Source organism: Ranitomeya imitator, chromosome 3 (genome assembly GCF_032444005.1).
Source record: "Ranitomeya imitator isolate aRanImi1 chromosome 3, aRanImi1.pri, whole genome shotgun sequence".
Taxonomy (NCBI): domain Eukaryota; kingdom Metazoa; phylum Chordata; class Amphibia; order Anura; family Dendrobatidae; genus Ranitomeya; species Ranitomeya imitator.
In genome coordinates, this window is record NC_091284.1 from 780,166,125 (window position 1) to 780,187,356 (window position 21,232).

Consider the following 21,232-nt stretch of genomic DNA (forward strand, 5'->3'; position numbering starts at 1 on the left):
TGTTCACACTTCCCTCACTCTGTTGATTGTGTGGTATTGGAGAAGGACCCCGTGACAATGAGGAAGGTGAGAGATGAGCCTAAAAGTTAACTTGTTAATGATCTCCAGGCAGCTGGGACCACAGTCACCAAGAAAACCATTGAAGCACATTACGCCTTAAAGGTGTAAAATCCTGCAGTGCCTGCAAGGTCCCGCTTCTCAAGAAGGCACATGTGCAGGTCCGTCTGAAGTTTGCCAATAAACACCTGGATGATTCTGTGAGTGATTTAGAGTAGGTGTGGTGGTCAGATAAGAAAAAAATTGAGGTCTTTGACATTAACTCAACTCGCCGTGTTTAGAGGAAGAGAAATTCTGCCTATGACCCAAAGAACACCATCCCCACTGTCAAGCATGGAGGTGGAAAAATTATGTTTTGGGGGTGTTTCTCTGCTAAGGGCACAGGACTACTTCACCTCATCAATGGGAGAATGGATTGAGCCATGTACCGTAAAATCCTGACTGACAACCTCCTTCCCTCCGCCAGGACATTAAAAAAGGGTTGTGGCTGGGTCTTCCAGCAAGACAATGACCCAAAACATACAGCCAAAGCAACAAAGGAGTGGCTCAAAAAGAAGCACATTAAGGTAATGGAGTGGCCTAGCCACTTTCCAGACCTATTGAATCCAATAGAAAACTTATGGAGGGAGTTGAAGCTCCGCATTGCCAAGCAACAGCTTCAAAAAACTTAATAATTTAAAGATGAACTGCAAAGAGAAGTGGACCAAAATTCCTCCTGACATGTGCACAAACCTCATCATCAACTGCAAAAAACATCTGACTGCTGTGCTTGCCAATAAGGGTTTTGCCACCAAGTATTATGTCTTGTTTGCCCAAGGGATGAAATACTTATTTCTCGCTGCAAAATAAATTATACACAGGTGGACAGGTTTAGTATTTATGTGACTGCTGGAGGAAATTGGGCCCTCAGGATATTATTCATGGGTATCAGACTACAGGGGGCTGAATACAAATGCAAATCAAAATTTTCAGATTTATGTTTTTAAAACAATTAGAAAGCATTTATAATTTCCTTTACACTTCACAAATGCTTGCCACTTAGTGTTGGTAATTCGTATAAAATCCCAATAAAATATATTTAAGTTTGTAGGTGTAATGTAAAAAAATGTGACAAAAGTGCACGGGGTGTGTGTCGCAATTACTCCACTCAGTGTGGTGAGTGGCAGCTCAACTGTCCAATCTGGGGCATAAGTGTGCTGAGCTGTCAGTATCGTGATAGACAGCTCAGCCATCTAATCTGAGGCTTGGGTGTGCTGAGCTGTCAGTGCGGTGAGTGACAGTCCACCCGCCCAAATCAGGGTCAGGATTTCCTAAAGGTATCTCCTGTTTGGAATGATTCCTAGGCTATTTAACTGAATTTCTGCAGATTCCTAGTGTCATATTCTATGCTGCTTTGGAGCTTAGCAGCAGAGTCTGAAGCTGAGTATTTCTTTCTTATTCTTTGCCTGTTACATATTTGTCTCTTCCCCTGTGTGTTACTATCTGCACTGGTGAGGCTAGCATCCTTGCTGGCCAGTGCACTAGCCAGGGTATATTGAAGTGACAATCAGGGACTAGGCATGTGACGGCATGGGGAAGGACCCCCATAGGGTCTTAGAGGAGCTTAAGGACAGGCACAGGTTGGTGTCAGAAGGTGTCCCATCACCCACTCCCTACTGATAGGGCCTTATTCTCCCTTTGCCATCCCATCATATTTGTATGCTGTGATGTGAGCTGGACTTACCCATTTCTGAGCGTAACACCACCCTTTGCCACAACAACTGCAATCAAGTGTTTGCGATAACTGGCAATGAGTCTTTTATAACGCTATGGAGGAATTTTGGCCCACTCATCTTTGCAGAATTGTTCTAATTCAGCCACATTGGAGGGTTTCTGAGCATGAACTGCCTCTTTAAGGTCATGCCACAGTATTTCAATCGGATAAAGGTCATGACTTTGACTAGGTCACTCCCAAGTCTTAATTTTGTTTTTCTCATCGGATCATTCTCCTGCTGCATACCCCAAGTGCATTTCAGCATGAGGTCATTAACAGATGGCCTGACATTCTCCTTCAGGATATTTTGGTAGACCGCAGAATTCATGGTTCCATTTACCACAGTAAGTCTTCCAGGTCCTGAAGCACCAAAAGAGCCCCGGACCATCGCTCCAGCATCACCATTTTTTACTGTTGGTATGATGTTCCTTTTCTGAAATGCTGTTTTACTTCTAAACCAGATGTAATGGGACATACACCTTCCAAAAGTTCCACTTTTGTCTCGTCAGTCCACATTCTACCAAAATTATTCATGTTCATCAAGACGTTTTTTGGCAAAACTGAGACAAGCCTTTATATTGTTATTGCTCTGCAGTGGTTTTTGTCTTGGAATTCTGCTATGCAGGCCACTTTTGCCCAATCTCTTTCTTTTGATGACGTCATGAACACTGACCTTAACTGAGGCAAATGAGGCCTGCGGTTTTTATGTTGTTCTTTCAATCATGGCATAATGTCTAGCTTTTGAGGTTCTTTTGGTCTACTTAATTTTGTCAGGCAGGTCCTATTTAAGTGATTTCTTGATTGAGAACAGGTGTGGCAGTAATCAGGCCTGGGTGTGGCTAGGGAATTTGAACTGAACTTCCCAAAGATGTGATAAACCACAGTTAATTTATGTTTTAAGGGGGCTATCACTTTTCACACAGTGCCCTGTAGGTTTGGATTTCTTTTTCTTTTAATAGTAAATTTTGTCTTTACTTGTGTTATCTTTGCTAACAGTGATATTTAAATTGTTTGGTAATCTAAAACATTTAATTGTGACAGACATGCAAGAAAATAGGAAATCATGAAGCAGGCAAAAACTTTCACACAACTGTATATGAACATACATGTACATACACATACTTCACATACATACACATGGATATACATATTAGTCCATAAATAGATCAAAAGAACACATTCGAATATGATAAACACAAAGACCTCCCAAAGAATTTAAGACATGCCACAATGAATGTACGGTTCAAAAAACATATAATTTATTTGTATTACAACAATATAAAAACCCTGAAGCTATTATACACAATCCAAACATGATGAAAACAAGTGCCTCCGATCATAAAAATCAAGTCACGTACAAACCATAAATATAGAATGGGCCAAACACTGGCTCCGTATAATCAAAATCCACTTAGTGGTAATGGGTATATGTATGAGAATACCTAAAAGGGAACCTCCCATATGAACAGTGCTGAATGTATAAGTATACAAAGCCCGCATGCAATAGGACAATTTTAAGGGACTACAGGTAGTAGTATCGGGGGCTTCTCCCTGCACAGGGTACTTAAATCCTGAAAAAACACCCGGATAATGTGCCTAGAGCAATGCGGATTAATTTGTAAAGCATGGAGAAACTCAATACATATTTACCACGAAGGAAAGCACGAGACCTGGGCCAAACCCAAAAGTCATTATCTCAGTAAATTAGAATACTTTATAGCACCAGCTTGAAAAATGATTTTAAAATCCGAAATGTTGGCCTACTGAAATGTATGTTCAGTAAAGCCACTCAAGACTTGGTCGGGGCTCCTTTTGCATCAATTACTGCATCAATGTGGCGTGGCATGTAGGCGATCAGCCTGTGGCACTGCTGAGGTGTTATGGAAGCTCAGGTTGCTTTGATAGCAGCCTTCAGCTCGTCTGCATTGTTGGGTCTGCTGTCTCACAGTGATACTGTTGCTTTTAAACCAGGTATTGGTACTTTTGGCAGTGTGGATAGGTACCAAGTATTGCTGGAGAATATTTCCATCTCCAAAAAGCTTGTCGGCAGAGGGAAGCATGAAGTGCTCTAAAATTTCATGGTAGACGGTTGCACTGACTTTGGTCTGGATAAAACCCAGTGGACGTACACCAGTAGATGACATGGCTCCCCACACCATCACTGATTGTGGAAACTTCACACTAGACCTCAAGCAGCTTGGATTGTGCCCTCCACTCTTCCTCCAGACTCTGGGACCTTGATTTCCAAATGAAATGCAAAATTTACTTTCATCTGAAAACAACACCTTGGACCACTGAGCAACAGTCCAGTTCTTTTTCTCCTTGGCCCAGGTAAGACGCTTCTGGTGTTGTCTATTGGTCCATGAGTAGCTTGACACAAGGAATGCAACACTTGTAGCTCATGTCTTGGATATGTCTGTGTGTGGTGGCTCTTGAAGCAATGACTCCAGCAGCAGTCCACTCCTTGTGAGTCTCCTACAAATTTTTGAATGGCCTTTTCATAACAATCCTTTCAAGGCTGCGGTTATCCCGGTTGCTTGTGCACCTTTTTGTACCACACTTTTTCCTTCCACTCAACATTCCATTAACATGCTTGGATACAGCACTCTGTGAACAGCCAGCTTCTTTATCAATGATCTTTTGTGGCTTACCCTCCTTGTGGAGTGTGTCGATGACTGCCTTCTGGACATCTGTCAAGTCAGCAGTCTTCCCCATGATTGTGGAGCTTACTAAAACAGACTTAGGGACCTTTTTAAACGCTTAGGGAGCCTTTGCAGGTGTTTTTTGTTAATTATTCTAATTTATTGAGATAATGACTATTGAGTTTTCATTGGCTGTAAGCCATAATCATCAACATTAACAGAAATAAACACTTGAAATTGGTCACTGTGTTTGTAATGACTCTATATGATATATGAGTTTAACTTTTTGTATTGAAGAACTGAAATAATTTTTTGATGATATTCTAATTTTGTGAGAATGGTCGCATTGGCAGGAGGCATTATGGTAGTGAAAATTCTCAAATGTTGCTTATTGAGATGGTGCTGAGAACGTAACATACTCTAAATGTATGTATGGTATCAGACCTTATATTTCAATGTGAAACAAAAGCGTGAGACAGTCCCTTTAAAATACGGATGACTTACTGATACAACATGTCTGCATATCCCTGTACAATGCACACAGATACACAAGAGCAGGAACCCTCATCTCTGTATGTGTTGTGTATAGGAAACATTATAACAGCTGGTCTTTACCCACCAGCTCAGAGAGAACTGAAAATTATAGCTATGGTCTGCAGAGGGAGAAAACTGGTGAAAAGTTTGGGATAGAAGTCGTATAATTGACAGAAAAGTGTATACACCCAAGACATGGTCTCTGTCTTGTATATACTTCATCTCCACCCAGACACACTGGCATCCTTACATGGGACCTATGAACTTGGCCATCCTGCACAGTACATTAAAGGAACACTACTTGACATAGTTAAGTCCTTGTGACCGTCTGAAGAACAAACACCACCACAAAGGAGACCAGAGGGATTCTGTTTGCCTCATTGTATGGCTCCATCAGGAGCACATCTGAATCCCATTTTTCAGGGATATTAACAGAAGATCCAAACAAAAGCCATCAAAGCACCGCTGTACGCAGTGTGTACTTAGCCTAAATCTCCCATTTTATTCTTATTTGGAGAACATGTATAATTGAACCTGCTTACAATTTACAATTCTGCATTAAAATGTAAAGCTCAGTATCGTCCTTTATTGGATTTAATTACTAAAGTTTGTGAAGCTCCACAGCTACTGTTCTACAACCTACTTTCTTCTCATAGATGCCTTCCAAAATGCGTTAATAGCTACTGCTCATAAAAAAGCATTTCCAGCTGCCAGAGCAGCATTGCCAACGATTTGTATGCTTAACTATAGCACAAACTCACCCCATGCACCAGCACAGACAAGTAAGGAAGCCATCTTTACGAGTATTCTAGAGTAGCCAGGCAATATCAATCTCATAAAACATGGTGGGCAGACATAAAAACCAGAACCATGTGCACATGTGGATCACATAAACAGTATATATATATATATATATATATATATATAAGCCAAAACACTCAATGTATGGGTTTAATGCCTCTTTATAATGTGTGCTCGCCTCAACTCTTAGAAAATGATGGCGAACACAGTAACCCGACTTTACTAGTGTTTAACTTTTTTTTATAGTGGTTTAACTGCAGGGTCTTACTGAAGTTGCAAAGAAGAAACTATATAACTGAATGAGGCATTCTCTTCATACATGTCTGTCACCACTTCCACTCATTAGAACAGGAGGCTCTTGCCTGCTGAGGTGGCCACTGACCACTGGATTAGGGTTGAAAATGTTGTTTTTGCTTCCTGTCACTCATATGGATTTTGTTCTTTAAAGATAATTTTGGTTCTCTTCAGTATATTCTATACTGAGTTAAAAATAAAAAAATGTTAAAATAAAAAAAAGAATGAATTTAGAGGTGGCCGCTAGTGATGAGCGAGTATACTCGTTGCTCGGGTTTTCCCAAGAATGCTCGGGTGATCTCCGAGTATTTGTTATCTCCGAACACTAACTAACAAATACTCGGAGATCACCCGAGCAACGAGTATACTTGCTCATCTCTAGTGGCGACACATCAGCAGAACTTTTCTTTTTCAACCCTTGGTCAATTTTTGAGATCTTGGGGCGTTGTTGTTCTCAAAAGGAACATGTCAGGACAATGTTACCAATATGGCTGGTGGTGTGATTGTATAAATCGGAGAGCAATAAATCAAGCTTTAAAGCCATATGCAAAATAACCTGAAAGTGTATTGGGGGTGTCAATGCACTCAGAGTTACCAAGGACTAAACAGAGTTACATGCACAGTTGAGGAAATGCGCATTGGAAATCCTATAACAGTGACTGGGGGGCCTTGCATGCATGGCTACATTTCTAGTTACAAAGGCCCCAGTACCACTCGGAATGGAAAATTGGGGACTAGAGATAGGCGGACACCTGGATGTTGGTTTTCAGCGGGTTCAATCGAAGAGTTACAAAAAGTTCGGGTTTGGGTACCAGAACAGTACCCGGACCAGAACCTGGATCCCATTCAGTTGCATGGGGGCCCTAACATCCAGTGTTTGCCACTCTGTCATGTGCATGACAGCGTGGCAAACATTGCTTCTGGTCGGTGGTAAAATCATCACCGTCGGTCAGACAGCCGCGGTACCCAGCAGCTATGGAAGGAGTAATAAAGTTTACCTCCAGTCATTGGTGTCAGCTGATGGGACTGCTGGTCCCATCAGCCAACACCTGCTGCCGCTAATAACATTGAGAGCAGGAGCGGCTGATGGGTGTATTCATCGACCAGCACCTGCGCTGAAAATAAATAATTAAAAAAAAACAGCTATGGTTCCCCTGTATTTTTGATAACCAGTCAGGCAAAACTCACAGCTGGGGGCTGCAAGCCTCAGCAGTCTGCTTCAGCAAGCCTGGTCATCAAAAATAGAGGGGTCCCTACTCCGGTGGCAAGTGGGATTCATTTTGTGGGGTTGATGTCACCTTTGTATTGTCTGGTGACATCAAGCCCACGGATTAGTAATGGAGAGGCATCTCTAAGATGTTTGGGTTCACTCATCTCTATGGGTCCTCGTTTTTGAGCTAGTTATGGATTTCAGACCATATTTCTTAAGTTTTTATGGCATACTCTCTGAGATGAGTAATGTAGAAAGCACTGATTTAAGGCTTCACATTTTCCATAAAAATATGTAATTGTGGCTATTATATCATTCATTTCTATGTAATAAAAATATTTTCTTTTCCTTTCAGACTGGAATGGGACACTTACAAGTTACAAGTGAGGGTCTACGTCTAGAAGGGGAATCGGAGTTCCTTTATCCATTGTATGCCAAAGAAATACGTTCTAGGCTGGTAAATATTTAATGTATCTCACGATGCAATCTGCATTGTAGTTTTTTGTTCATGAAAACTTTATGGACAGATATCACAAGCATTATCATCTATCTACATCATTCCTATAAAAGTGAATAAAGAGTTGCTCACGCATGTGCACTGATATGGGGAGCAGTGACCGAGGTCACTGACTAGCAGGAAATAGTTCTGGAGCTGCCCATACTAGGACCAGGGACAATGCACTCAGTAGTGACCACACCAGAACCAGGAGATTGGGTATAGGTACCGCTGATGCGGTTTCAGGATTAGGCTACCACCATCGCAAAAACACTGACAAACGATACTATATTAATAGGAACACACTATACGGTAATAACTATAACAGACTAGGTATGTGGGACCTGACAACATACAGTTGCACACACCAACACCATTAAGTATAGGGATTGCTCAGGCACCTCCCTATAGGGAGATGCCTGAGCAGCTTTTGGCTCTAAGACATCTTGCTTGTGAACACTTTAACTCCCGCATGGAGGGAGCAGGGGAACCATCCAGAGGTGCCGCAACAGACGTAGGCGAATCTATACCTTTACAAACCCTCTTTTTCAAGTCCCGAGGACTCCTTTTAAGGAGATGGAGCCAGATTCTTCTTCCTGAATTCCCACAAACTCTCATCAGGAATACATTCTCTCCAAGCCGCTGGAAGAAAGGTTACATTTCCCACATTCTTCTTGGTCAGGATGCCTCTCACCAGCTGGACATCCTCAGAGCAGAACGAAGTGGATTTGGAAATAAGGACCTTAACTTGCTGAGTCTAGGAGGAAAAACCACTAGCAATAAGTTAATTAACTGTCACTATATGAGTTGTCGTAACCATGGACACCCAAGCTACTCCAATGCCCTGCATATGAAGAAAGAGACATACAGTAGTTAATCAGAACTAAACTACACATCTAACTGGAGATACAAATTAGGATAGGATTTTGGATATGGGAATACCCCCTTAATTATTATATAAAAAAACAGATACAAAATTATTATATGCTAAACAGATAAAAAAAAATGTACAGGTGTATATTTGACATATCTAGTCCGCTTCCCCTTTTGACTTCATACATGCATCTTTTGGGCATATTGTTAATTAGTCTTCATGAGAAGTTTGCATTTTCTGCTCTGATTACATAACAATTTCATCTTTCCTAATTGGGGACTACTAGATCTCAGCCGTTATTTCTAGCAATGGATTAAATGTCTTTATTAAAAACTATTGCTGTTAATAGAGTTTTACTTTTTAACTAAATCCAATTTGATTGATTTGATTTATTTCCTGTTTATTCCTTTGTGGCATTTAATCTATTGTAATAAATGTCTTGTAGGAAACATTCATTTTATTTTGTTTTCGTTCACGGCGGTGTCCTCCATTATGTTCACAAATAATAGCAAACAACTGTGGCAATGAATTATTATATGAGCATTGATTTGGTGAAGTAATTGGGGGGATTGTGAGTTCTATGTTCAGACACAAACGTAGCAAGAATATTAGATGCAAGATATTAAATATAGTAACTGCATAAAACACATAGGCGGTCACAGATGTGTACCTGCCTATATAATTGTTGTATGGGGTCGTTCGTAAAGCACTATGTAGAACGTATTGTGGGGGATTTATGGTGCCCCCTGGACATGGTTTCTGACATCAAAAAGTTGCAAAATTTGGTAATTGCTCAAAAGAAAAATTGGTCAGAAAAGTCAGATCCCACCGATCGGTCATTAATGGCATATCATATAGCTGTGTCTATTGGCTTGTTCCTTGATTGTCCAAAAGGATAACATTTCTGAAGCTTATGTTCTTTGTACTCTTCGTTGTCTCGCTCCTCCTGGACATGCATGAATCAATTAAAGGGAACCATGTTGCCCAAACCATGTCCACTGGCCCAAGTGCATATATAGGCAGAGACTTGTCAGTCACTTGTAGCGGGCGGGGAGAACCCGCCTGTATGACTAGTCACCAGTACGGCTCAGTCCTGGCAGCAATTAGGAGTATGTTTCTCTTTGAAACGCTGCAGTGTTTCCGAGTCCAACAAACCTGGCTGTGATCCTACAGCTAGTGGTTTGAGCAGCAGGTATCACCCAACAGGTTACCTTTAACTAATGGTTGTAATTAGTGATGAGCAAATCAGTTCGCAGAACTCTGGTCCAGCAGCCACGTCAGTAGTCTATGGCCACCGGATGGGAGCCCTGCAAACCACCTCCTATCTGCCTGAATTCCCAGGGCCTTCTTAATTAGTAGGCCTTGTGCAAGGTCATACACGTGTCACATCGTAAAGTTGACGTTACAAATCGGAAGAGGCGCCAGGGATTCTGGAAGGTTTGCACAGCTGACGTGGGCACTAGACCAACGTTCTACAACTGATTGGCTCATCTATAGTTGTTACCATTTTCTTTTATCAATAATGGACACTGTCCAATTAGTAAACGCAGAGTCAGACCGTTAAACCACATTCACACTATCAGTATTTGGTCATTATTTCGCATCAGTATTTGTCAGCCTAAACCAGGAGTGGGTGATAAATGCAGAAGTGGTGCATATGTTTCTATTATACTTTTCTTCTGATTGTTCCACTCCTGGTTTTAGCTTATGAATACTGATGTAAAATACTGACCAAATACTGAACGTGTGAACATGTCCTTAAGAACATACCCAATCGATAAGTAGAATAATAACACCCAATTGTCAATCAATGTATTTCATACAAGCAACAGCAAATTTTATTTAATAGGAAAAATATCTATTTACTAAAAAGACAAATCCGGAGAGCCAACAAGTCTACTCTAAAGGGAACCTATCATGAAACAAATAACTTTATTAATCTGCAGATATGGGGTTAATCAACAGGTTAATAGAGTTCTGACACCGGAAGAGCCCCGCTGCCGGGAGCAAATTAGCTTTATTCTTCCCAACACTGTTCAGCGTTCAGTCATAGAGCGGCACCGGTATGGCTTCAGTCACCGCTCTGTGTGTAGAGAGCAAATTAGCTTTATTCTTCCCAACAGTGTTCAGCGTTCAGTCATAGAGCGGCACCGGTACGGCTTCAGTCACCGCTCTGTGTGTAGAGAGCAAATTAGCTTTATTCTTCCCAACAGTGTTCAGCGTTCAGTCATAGAGTGGCACCACTGCGGCTTCAGTCACCGCTCTGTGTGTAGAGAGCAGTGGCTGTAACTGAGTCCCAGCACTGACTGACAGCTCATAAAGCATCAGAGATGGCTGTCAGTCAGTGCCGGTGGCGTGATTGCAGCCTTCGCTCACTATGCACAGAGCGGTGACTGACACCGTGCCAGCTCCACCCTATGACTGAACACTGAACACTGTTGGGAAGAATTATAGATAATTTCCTCCCGGCAGTGGGGCTCTCAGTGAATCAGTGAATATGGGCATGAACTCTAATTTTCTTTATTACTTCTAACTAGATGTGCAGATTCCCTTTAATCCTGCTAATGAAGCAAGACTGCCCTCTTGCCCAGTTCTAGTCTCACTTCCGATCTTCTAATCACGCCTCTCTGGATGTCATTGACAGCTTGTATAATGGTTCTTCCATAATGAGTATTTTATGAATAGTGAATATGGGCATGAACTCTAATTTTGGGCATGAACTCTAATTTTATTTATTACTAGATGTACTACTCCCATCCCCTACAGCATACCCACCAATTCCTTTATTCTAGTAAGAATTTAGGTGTGACTCAGTTACTAACCATCCAATCCTTCAAGAATGGACTTTTAGTTTGCAATGTCACTTATGCTAACGAGACAGGAATGGTCCGGTGCGGCGTCCCTTTCCCCGGGACTAGTCCTACATCTTCTAGCCATGCCTTCCTGCGTGCGTGATTGAAATAATACATAAAATACTCATTATGGAAGAACCATTATACAAGCTGTCAATCACACCCAGAGAGGCGTGATTAGAAGATCGGAAGTGAGACTAGAACTGGGCAAGAGGGCAGTCTTGCCTCATTAGCAGGATTAAAGGGAATCTGTAAGCCACTGCACGACCAGCTCTACGCTAGCCTAATCTATCCTCACCCATCCCTTGTAGATTGTGAGCCCTCGCGGGCAGGGTCCTCTCTGCTCCTGTACCAGTTGTGACTTGTGTTGTTTAAGATTATTGTACTTGTTTTTATTATGAATACCCCTCCTCACATGTAAAGCGCCATGGAATAAATGGAGCTATAAAAAATAAATAATGATAATCAAGATTTCACCCCTCCAACTACTTATATGTGCATGTAGCTCTTGCAATGACAGCTCTATCTATTCCACTACCTAAAAGTTCATTCTCATGTTACTGAGAAATTGCTGCTTGAATCGATATGCAAATGAGGCTTAGGTGCTTTTGTCCATAGAAGCACTTCCCAAGCCTCTGCTCCGCCAGCTCTGTTTTCTACCCTGCGCTGCCTCCTTCTGCTTGACTGACAGTTCCTATGCTGTCGGAAAAGAGATGGAGTGACAGAAGCTTGGGAAAGCTTCAAGGATCAAAGGCACAAGACATTTGTATATTGTTATCAGCTCCGGCAGTGGAGTACAGAGCCAGAACCGCACCGCTCCGCACAATGTGCAGCGGCCATGACTGAGAACTGCAGCTCAGCTCCTAGTCATTCAGTGTTGAAAACTTCTGATCACTGGGAATTAAATATGTCAGACCCCCAAAAATCTGATATTGATGACCTATTCTAAGGAAAGGTAATCACTGTATAACCCTTTTAACTGGCAACTCCGCTTACGACTTATGTAGGTTTCAGTGCTTTTCTGCACAGATGTCACTTAAAGGGAATCTGCCAGCAAGTTTTTACTATTTAATCTGATTGCAGCATAATGTAAAGCAAGAGAGCTGAATTTCATGGATATGTCACTTACTAGTCTGTGTGTTGTAGTTTCAGTGTTTTATCAGCAGGAGATTATCACTGCCAGACTAAGTCTCACTTGCTCAACAGTCCAGCTAATCTGTGTAACCCCGCCCACACCATTGATTGGAGGTTTGCTGACAATTCACAGTGTACACAGGAAGTAGCCAATCAGGTGTGTGGGTGGGGTTATACACAGCATAGCATTTTGATTACTGCTACAACAGATAAAACATGGATTCTATGAAAGAACAAACAGCCCAGTAAGTGACACATCATTGGAATCAGGATCTCTTGTCCTATATTCTGCTGCTCTCAAATTTCATAGTTGACTGATTCCCTTTAAAGCATGTAGCCATTATAACAGTGGGAAAAGGGGCATTTGTTCTTTTGCACCATTTATGCCCAAAGCAGATGGTATATTTGTGTAAAAATGTTTCTATTAGGTGTAATACGTGTCTTCTTTCCCCCAGGACAATTCTCTGCATTTGCATTCTTCTCACAATGTAACTGTAAATGCAAGAAACTCCGATGGGCAAATCACCGGCAGATTGACAGTGGGTAAGTCAGGCGCGGCACATAAGAGCACATCGCGGCACGTAAGAGCACATCGCGGCACGTAGGAGCACATCGCGGCACGTAAGAGCACATCGCGGCACGTAAGAGCACATCGCGGCACGTAAGAGCACATCGCGGCACGGAAGAGCACATCGCGGCACGTAAGAGCACATCACGGCACGTAAGAGCACATCGCGGCACGTAAGAGCACATCGCGGCACGTAAGAGCCCATCGCGGCACATAGGAGCACATCGCGGCACGTAACAGCACATCACGGCACGTAAGAGCACATCGCGGCACGTAAGAGCACATCGCGGCACGTAAGAGCACATCGCGGCACGTAAGAGCCCATCGCGGCACGTAGGAGCACATCGCGGCACGTAACAGCACATCGCGGCACGTAAGAGCACATCGCGGCACGTAAGAGCACATCGCGGCATGTAAGAGCACATCGCGGCACATAAGAGCACATCGCGGCACGTAAGAGCACATTGCGGCATGTAAGAGCACATCGCGGCACGTAAGATCACATCGCGGCATGTAAGAGCACATCGCGGCATGTAAGAGCACATCGCGGCACGTAAGAGCACATCGCGGCACGTAAGAGCCCATCGCGGCACGTAGGAGCACATCGCGGCACGTAACAGCACATCGCGGCACGTAAGAGCACATCGCGGCACGTAAGAGCACATCGCGGCACGTAAGAGCCCATCGCGGCACGTAAGAGCACATCGCGGCATGTAAGAGCACATCGCGGCACGTAAGAGCCCATCGCGGCACGTAAGAGCACATCGCGGCACATAAGAGCACATCGACCAGCATGACGCCGATCTGAATGCAGCAACGTTGCATTATCACATCACTATAAATGCGTTTGTGCAGCCTTACCATTAGTAATGATCTCGGGATGATATTTGTGAGTAGTCCATCCATTTATGTGAATAAAATATTGTTACGGTACCAAATAATGAGGACAGAAATTCAGAGCATCACAAATAAATAACATATTCCTTCCCGGTATTCTTTAGGGTAATGTTCAATATATTTAGGCAGAAACCGAGGATTGATTAAACAGTAGAAAACTTTCATATTCACTATCTGACTGTGTATTAGTCACACAGCTACAGTAGATCATTAGAAGATGAAAGTATACTCAGTTATGCCACTTTAGATAAGAAATATTGGACAACTGAAGTACAGAAATATTAGGAGAGTGAACATTAGACCCCAAAAGACGACAGATGTGCAACACAAAAAACAAACATATTTACGACTATCAAATTAGCCTGAGTAGGGAGCAGCTAAACGAGGGTCTGTCGTAGCTCGTCTGGGCTCTAGGTAGGCAGGGTATTGATTTTATCGGGAACTGCGTAATGCTTCATTTTACCTATGGGGGCGCCGCACAGGAACTGAACACTAGATGATGGATATCTTTACAGATTCCAACCGGGGACTAGTCCTATATGTCAGGTGACACAAGATACAGTAGCCTAATATTTAATATATTATCATCCAGGATTTACTGTTGGTTTAGGGTAGAACATGAACATTTCTGTATTATTCTTCATTTATTATGCACCTTGTAGATTCACTTCACACCAAGCTTTAGACTTTTATTATTCTTAAAGGGAACCTAACACCATGAAAGTGCCATCCAATCTGCAGACACTGTGTTATAGCGCAGGGGGAGCTGAGTAGATTGATATACTATATATATGTGTATATTGTGAGGAAAAATTCAGTATATCCTGTGTTTTCATCATTTAAGCCTCTGCTCTTTCTGGGATTGTCATTTTCAGTGAGCAGTCCTATCTGTGATTGACCATCCTCACTCCAGTGGGTGGTCCTATCAGTGACTGACCATCCTCAGTCCAGTGGGCGGTCCTATCAGAGACTGACCATCCTCAGTCCAGTGGGCGGTCCTATCTGTGATTGACCATCCTCACTCCAGTGGGCTGTCCTATCAGTGACTGACCATCCTCAGTCCAGTGGGCGGTCCTATCAGTGATTGACCATCCTCAGTCAGGTGTGCGGTCCTATCAATGATTGACCATCCTCTGTCCAGTGGGTGGTCCTATCAGTGATCGACCATCCTCAGTCCAGTGGGTGGTCCTATCAGTGATTGACCCTCTTCATTCAAGTGTGCGGTCCTATCAGTGATTGACCATCCTCAGTTCAGTGAGCAGTCCTATCAGTGATTGACCCTTCTCATTCCAGTAGATGGTCCTATCAGTGATTAACCATCCTCATTCCAGAGGGCAGTATTATCAGTATTTGACCATCTTCAGTCCAGTGGGCAGTCCTATCAGTGATTGATCATCCTCAGCCGAGTGGGCAGTCCTAACAGTGATTGACCCTCTTCATTCCAGTGGATGTGATGCTCGTTACATAAGTCTGGAATGGTGGTTGAAAAAAGTTGAAGAAGCCTCAACGCAACATCATTATACAAAGCGTTGGCTCGAGTTTGAATAAAACTATGAAAAGCGGACAGTAGAAGATCAGAAACAGGTGATTTTGAGCAATGAGATGAAAGTCAATAGAGTAGACTCTGATGGGTGTTATGATCCGGTGACCTTGGAGCCCCATGAAACTTTCTCTGGAGTAGGTGGAAACTGTACTGACCGCAAATCCTGAACTAACACCGCAACTAGAAGTAGCGGTGGGGTGTGCCTAACAAACCCTAGACACCTCAACACAGCCGGAGGACTAAATACCCCTATAGATGGGAAAAGGAATTCTACCTTGCCTCAGAGCAGAACCCCAAAGGATAGGCAGCCCCCCACAAATATTGACTGTGAGTAGGAGAGGAAAGACACACGCAGGCAGAAAACAGGATTTAGCAAAAGAGGCCACTCTAGCTAAATAGGAAAAGATAGGACAGAATACTAAGCGGTCAGTATTAAAACCCTTCCAAAAATATCCACAGCAGAAAATACAAAAACTCCACCATCTAACTAAAGATGTGGAGCGTATATCTGCAACTCCAGAGAATCCAACAAGACTGAGAAAATGCTGACACAATCTAAGCTGAACAAGAAAAAACAAATGAATAGCACTGAATTATCAAGCACCCAGCATGTGTGCCACAGGAACAAAAACCATTTCAAAAACCTGACCAGCACATCCAAACATAGACTCAGTGTGAACAGGTGCTGAACCTAGAGTCGCCAACTCGTATATAGTTAAGTAAATAAGGCAGCACACTGCAGCGCTGAAACATGCAAATATGAAACACGAAATGATCCTTATGATATGGGTTTGTTTCACAGCCAAAGGCGTTGGATATTTGACCAAGATCGATGGTGGTCCCAATGTTGAGCTATATGTTAGTATCATACAAGACAAGTTACTTAGTACACTTGAGTACTATGGGTATGAAAAGGATGACCTAGTGTTCCAGCAGGACAATGACCCAAAATGCACGTCGAGATTGGCAAATAAATGGTTCAATGACAATGAAGTAGTGGTGTTGGATTGGTCCCCACAGTCAGCAGACCTCAACCCAACCTAACACTTGTGGGTAGAATTGAAGAAAAAGCTGAATACATACCCAAGTGAGTTGACCGCTAAGCACCAACTTTGGGAATGTGTAGAAGTGACCTGAGATCAGATTTCGGTTGAGACATGCTTGAATCCGATCGAGAGCAAAAAGGATTCAGTCAGTGTCAAAAACCAAAGGTGGATTTAGAAAATACTAGCAACATAATAAAAATTAAATTTTTTAGGAGCAAAACAGTAACATGCAGTGACATGACAAGAATCTGCATAACTAATCATATGCTAAATAGTTGCAAGTCAAATTTATGTGTGAGATGGCCAAGATGATTGTCTATTAAAGGATGGTTGTCTCATGTTCCAAAAAGTAGTGGATGGTGAGATCTGGAGCCTGGAACCCAAAAGTTCAAGCCATTGTTACCCTTTTGCTCATCGGTGTATACAAAGACAGCTGTCAATCACTGTTAGAGAAAAAGGATTAAATGATGAAAACACAGGTTGTCTTTTTTCACAAAATTCTATACCAACTTGCTCATCTCCCCCTGCTCTATAACATGGGGCCTACAGATTAGGCTGCATTTCTCTGATGACAGGTTTAACATAATTTTGATCCCTTAGAAGGGGTTGTCTACTAGAGGCCTTTTGCAAAGGACTCATAATGGTTTAAAAAAAAGGACGAAAGATCCTCACTTATCACCTGCACTCATGTTCTGGTTCTTACCTGGTCCCTCCTCCTGGTCCCGTCTTGGAATGACAGGAAGTGAATTCTCGTCCAATCAGTTACTGAGGCAGGTCTCTACTGTGGCCAGTGATTGGCTGAGGAGATGTTTTCTAGACTTTTGTGCTGAGAGACAGTCAGGAAATGGAGACCTGAGGTCCTGAAAAGTGGCTGAATATTTATAGTGGGGGATCAGTCTGTGGCAGAAACCCAAGCTTAAATTGACCTAATTTTTCTTTAAAGGGAGCCTGTCAGCAGTTATTTTTCCCCATCTGGGAGAAGTATAATGTAGAGATAGAGACCCTGATTCCAGCGATCTGTCACTTACTGGGCTGCTGGCTGCAGTTTTGATAAAATCCCTGTTTTATCTGCTGTAGATCTAGCAGTTCTCTGAATGCTGAGCTCTGTAAAACCCCACCCACACCACTGATTGGCAGCTTCCTGTGTGCACTGTGCAGAGGCAGAAATCTGTCAATTAATGGTGGGGGCAAAGTTATCCAGCTCTCATAAATATAGACGACTCCATGGCAGCAACTTTACTAGTCCTCCAATGATAAGCTCCTGCTGATAAAGCTTTGATTTTATCAAAATTACAGCATGCAGCCCAATAAGTTACACTAAACTGCAATCAAGGTCTATGTTCATACGCAGACTGTCTTAAAAAAAAGTTGGTCCAAGGATAAAAACTTATCCCCTATCCCACAGTTGGACTTGCCTCAATCCCAAAAACTGAGCTTCATCTTGAATGCAGTTGAGATGCGCATTCTCGCCCTTAGCTCCATTCATGGGCTATAGGACTGTCAGAGGACGGTGAGTACAAGACTTTACTATTTCTGGCCTCCAATAGACAACGAATGAAGCGGAGGTTGGACATGCGCTATTCACGTCCCAGTCCGGGCCAATTCTAGCTTTTATACTGCCTAAGGTGAAAATTGTGCAGAATTGGATATTCTTCTGATTACACGCTGTTCTTGTCAGCGGACGCACCCAATCACCGGCTGCAGTGGCTATGGTATTATTATTATTTATTTATTTATATAACACCATTGATTGATGGTATCACATCTGGTGCCGACTGAATGCAGACAATGACAGCAGGTGCATATTGATTTTATTATTTTTTTTATTTATTTTTTTTAAAATCTGTTTATTAGAATTTTTAATACAATACAAACCATACAATACCATTGGCTACAATATAGTAAGGTAACAAAATTAACTGATATTGCATCCCCAAACCCTTCCCCCCTCCCCAACCCACACAAAATAAATTCCCCCATATTCTGCGTGCGCTGGGTCTAAAAGATGTCTCAAGGAATTGGTGAGTTGCCACCTATCCGCCTTAATAAATACCATTGGGTATTTTCAAACTGTGCTCTCAGTTTCTTCCTAGTTTCTAGAGGGAGCGATGGAATGAAAGGAGCCCACGTGGAGAAGAGTTTACCTGCCAGTTTCTCTTTATTAGTTAGTGCGTCCAACCACTCCATTCTGAATATGAATTGTATTTTGGTGCGGATGAAAGGGAGCGAAGGGACTAATGGACTCAACCACTGGTGCAGGATGCTTTTCCTGGTCGCCGAAGCCCATATCATAAGTGTTGCCTTAATATGTTTGGGCAGTTTGTGAGATGTCTCGTCTAGAATATTAAAAATGGCCCATTGTGGAGTAAGCGTGAAGTTTACTTTGCATATTTTCTGCAATTCTTTGTGCACTTCACTCCACAATCCCAGAATTAGCGGACAACTCCATAAGTGATGGCATATGTCGGTGTTACGAGATTTGCATTTAGAACACATGTAGACAATGGAGGGGGACATCCTGGACTGCAGGAGGGGTGTAATGTAGGCTCTGTGTAAGATTAAGAGTGCCATGTCAGTGTAACTGCTGTACGGCAGAATCTTTCTTTGTGCCATGGTAACCTCAAAGAGGTCTCCCACCCCCAAGCCCGGCATGCCTCTCAGCCACCTCGCCACTCCCGTGGTTTTCCCTTCCCCCGCCCATTTTCTACGCAACACTGAATAAATGCTACTTATAGAAGCTGGGTGGGATTTTGCATTTCGAATAAACCCATCTAGATTAGTCCTCCCCTCTACCATCCCCCCTATCGATTGACATTTCTGTACCAAACTGCGCGCCTGGAGAAATAAGAACGGTTTATTGCTAAATAATGGGAATCGTTGTGACGCCGTTTCAAAAGATACTATTGAGAAATTGAGATCCAAGAGGTCAATTACCTGCCCACATCCCTGGGAGGCCAAAAGCCTGTAAAAAGATGATGCAGAGCCCCTCAAAAACTCAGGATTTCCCAGAAAGGGCTGAAAGGGGGATAAATTATACTTTAGATTACAGATCTTTCTACAGTGTCGCCAAGTTAGTAGCGTTTGCCATAGCGACGGGTGTTCACGTATTCCCAATGGGAGGTCCTCCCCTTTTAGGTGTAACAAAGCCGGTAGCGAGATATGTGGTTAGAATTGTTGTTCCAATTCAACATTTGCAAAGTGAGAAATACCCCTAATCCAATCAATTGCATATCTAAAATTAGCCGCTAAGTTATATCTTCCCACATCAGGAAAATTGACTCCGCCCTCCAATTTCGTCGCCTGTAATCTTGCAAGACTTATGAGCGTTCTACCCCCAACTCCCCAAATAAATTTACGGAAGTTTAAGTTCAACAGGTCCAGATCTGATCGGGTCAGGAGAAGGGGCAATGTCTGAAAGGTGTATAGCAGTTTAAGAAATACTATCATTTTAATTAAATGGCATCTCCCAGAAAATGACAATGTGAAATGTTTCCATGAATGGAGAAGGTCCACTGTAGAAGAGATTAGTAGTTTGTAGTTGACTCTATATAAAATAGAAGGGTCTGCAGGCAACCGTATCCCCAAGTATTTAATAGATTCCTGGCACCAGTGGAATGGGAACGAGGGGTCGTTCAGCCTCCCAGATCTAAAGACCGCCAGGGCCTCAGATTTACCATAGTTAACCTTGAATCCTGAGCAACTGCCAAAATTCTCTAGAATACGCATAATAGCTGGGATTGCTTTTGCTGGGTTGGCGATAAATAAGAGAACATCATCAGCAAAGGCTGAGATCTTTATGGATGTAGCTCCCACCCTCACCCCTTCGAAAGCTGTTTCATTCTGTAGTGTTCTCAGGAAAGGGTCTAATGCTATGTCAAACAATAATGGGGATAAAGGGCAGCCCTGACGTGTCCCTCTCTGAATCTCAAAGGGTCTAGATAGAACATTGTTCACGGACATTCTGGACAGCGGCTGGCTGTAAATTGATCTGACAGCTTTACAGAACCACGGGCCAAACTCTCTGAATGATAGTAAATCGTATAAATAATCCCATGCTACCCTATCGAACGCCTTGTCAGCGTCAAGACTAACCACAATAGTTTTCATATGTTTGTGTGCTCTACTATAAGATATGGCATTCAAAGGTGTCCTAATGTTGTACGTGATGGATTTCCCATGAATGAATCCGGTTTGTTGTGGCGAGATTAAATTTGGAATTATTTTCTGTAATCGATCTGCCAGGATTTTTGTAAAAATGTTAAAGTCCGAGTTTAATAACGAGATAGGTCTATATCCCTCAACTTGTGTGTGGTCTTTACCTGGTTTTGGGAGAACAATAACCATCGCCTCGTTGAACCGGTCCGGTAGGTGACCAAATTTAACTATGTTATTAAATAACTCGCTCAGGTGTGGGGCTACACATGTTCCTAAGATCTTATAATGTTCATTGCTGAACCCATCTGGGCCTGGTGCTTTGGATAGTTTAAGTTTAGCTATAGTCTGCAAGATTTCTGAGGGTGTTATTGGGGAG

General features: G+C 42.6%; 1 protein-coding gene across 2 annotated transcripts in view; it reads left to right on the plus strand.

Annotated features, from left to right (window-relative positions):
• Positions 1 to 21,232, plus strand: part of SGCG (sarcoglycan gamma) — a 352,842-nt gene that overhangs the window by 229,685 nt on the left and 101,925 nt on the right. For both annotated transcript variants that reach the window (XM_069759118.1, XM_069759119.1), the window contains exons 3-4: positions 7,647 to 7,748; positions 13,103 to 13,190. In XM_069759118.1, the coding sequence (XP_069615219.1) occupies positions 7,647 to 7,748; positions 13,103 to 13,190 (190 nt within the window). The remainder of the gene's footprint in view (positions 1 to 7,646; positions 7,749 to 13,102; positions 13,191 to 21,232) is intronic.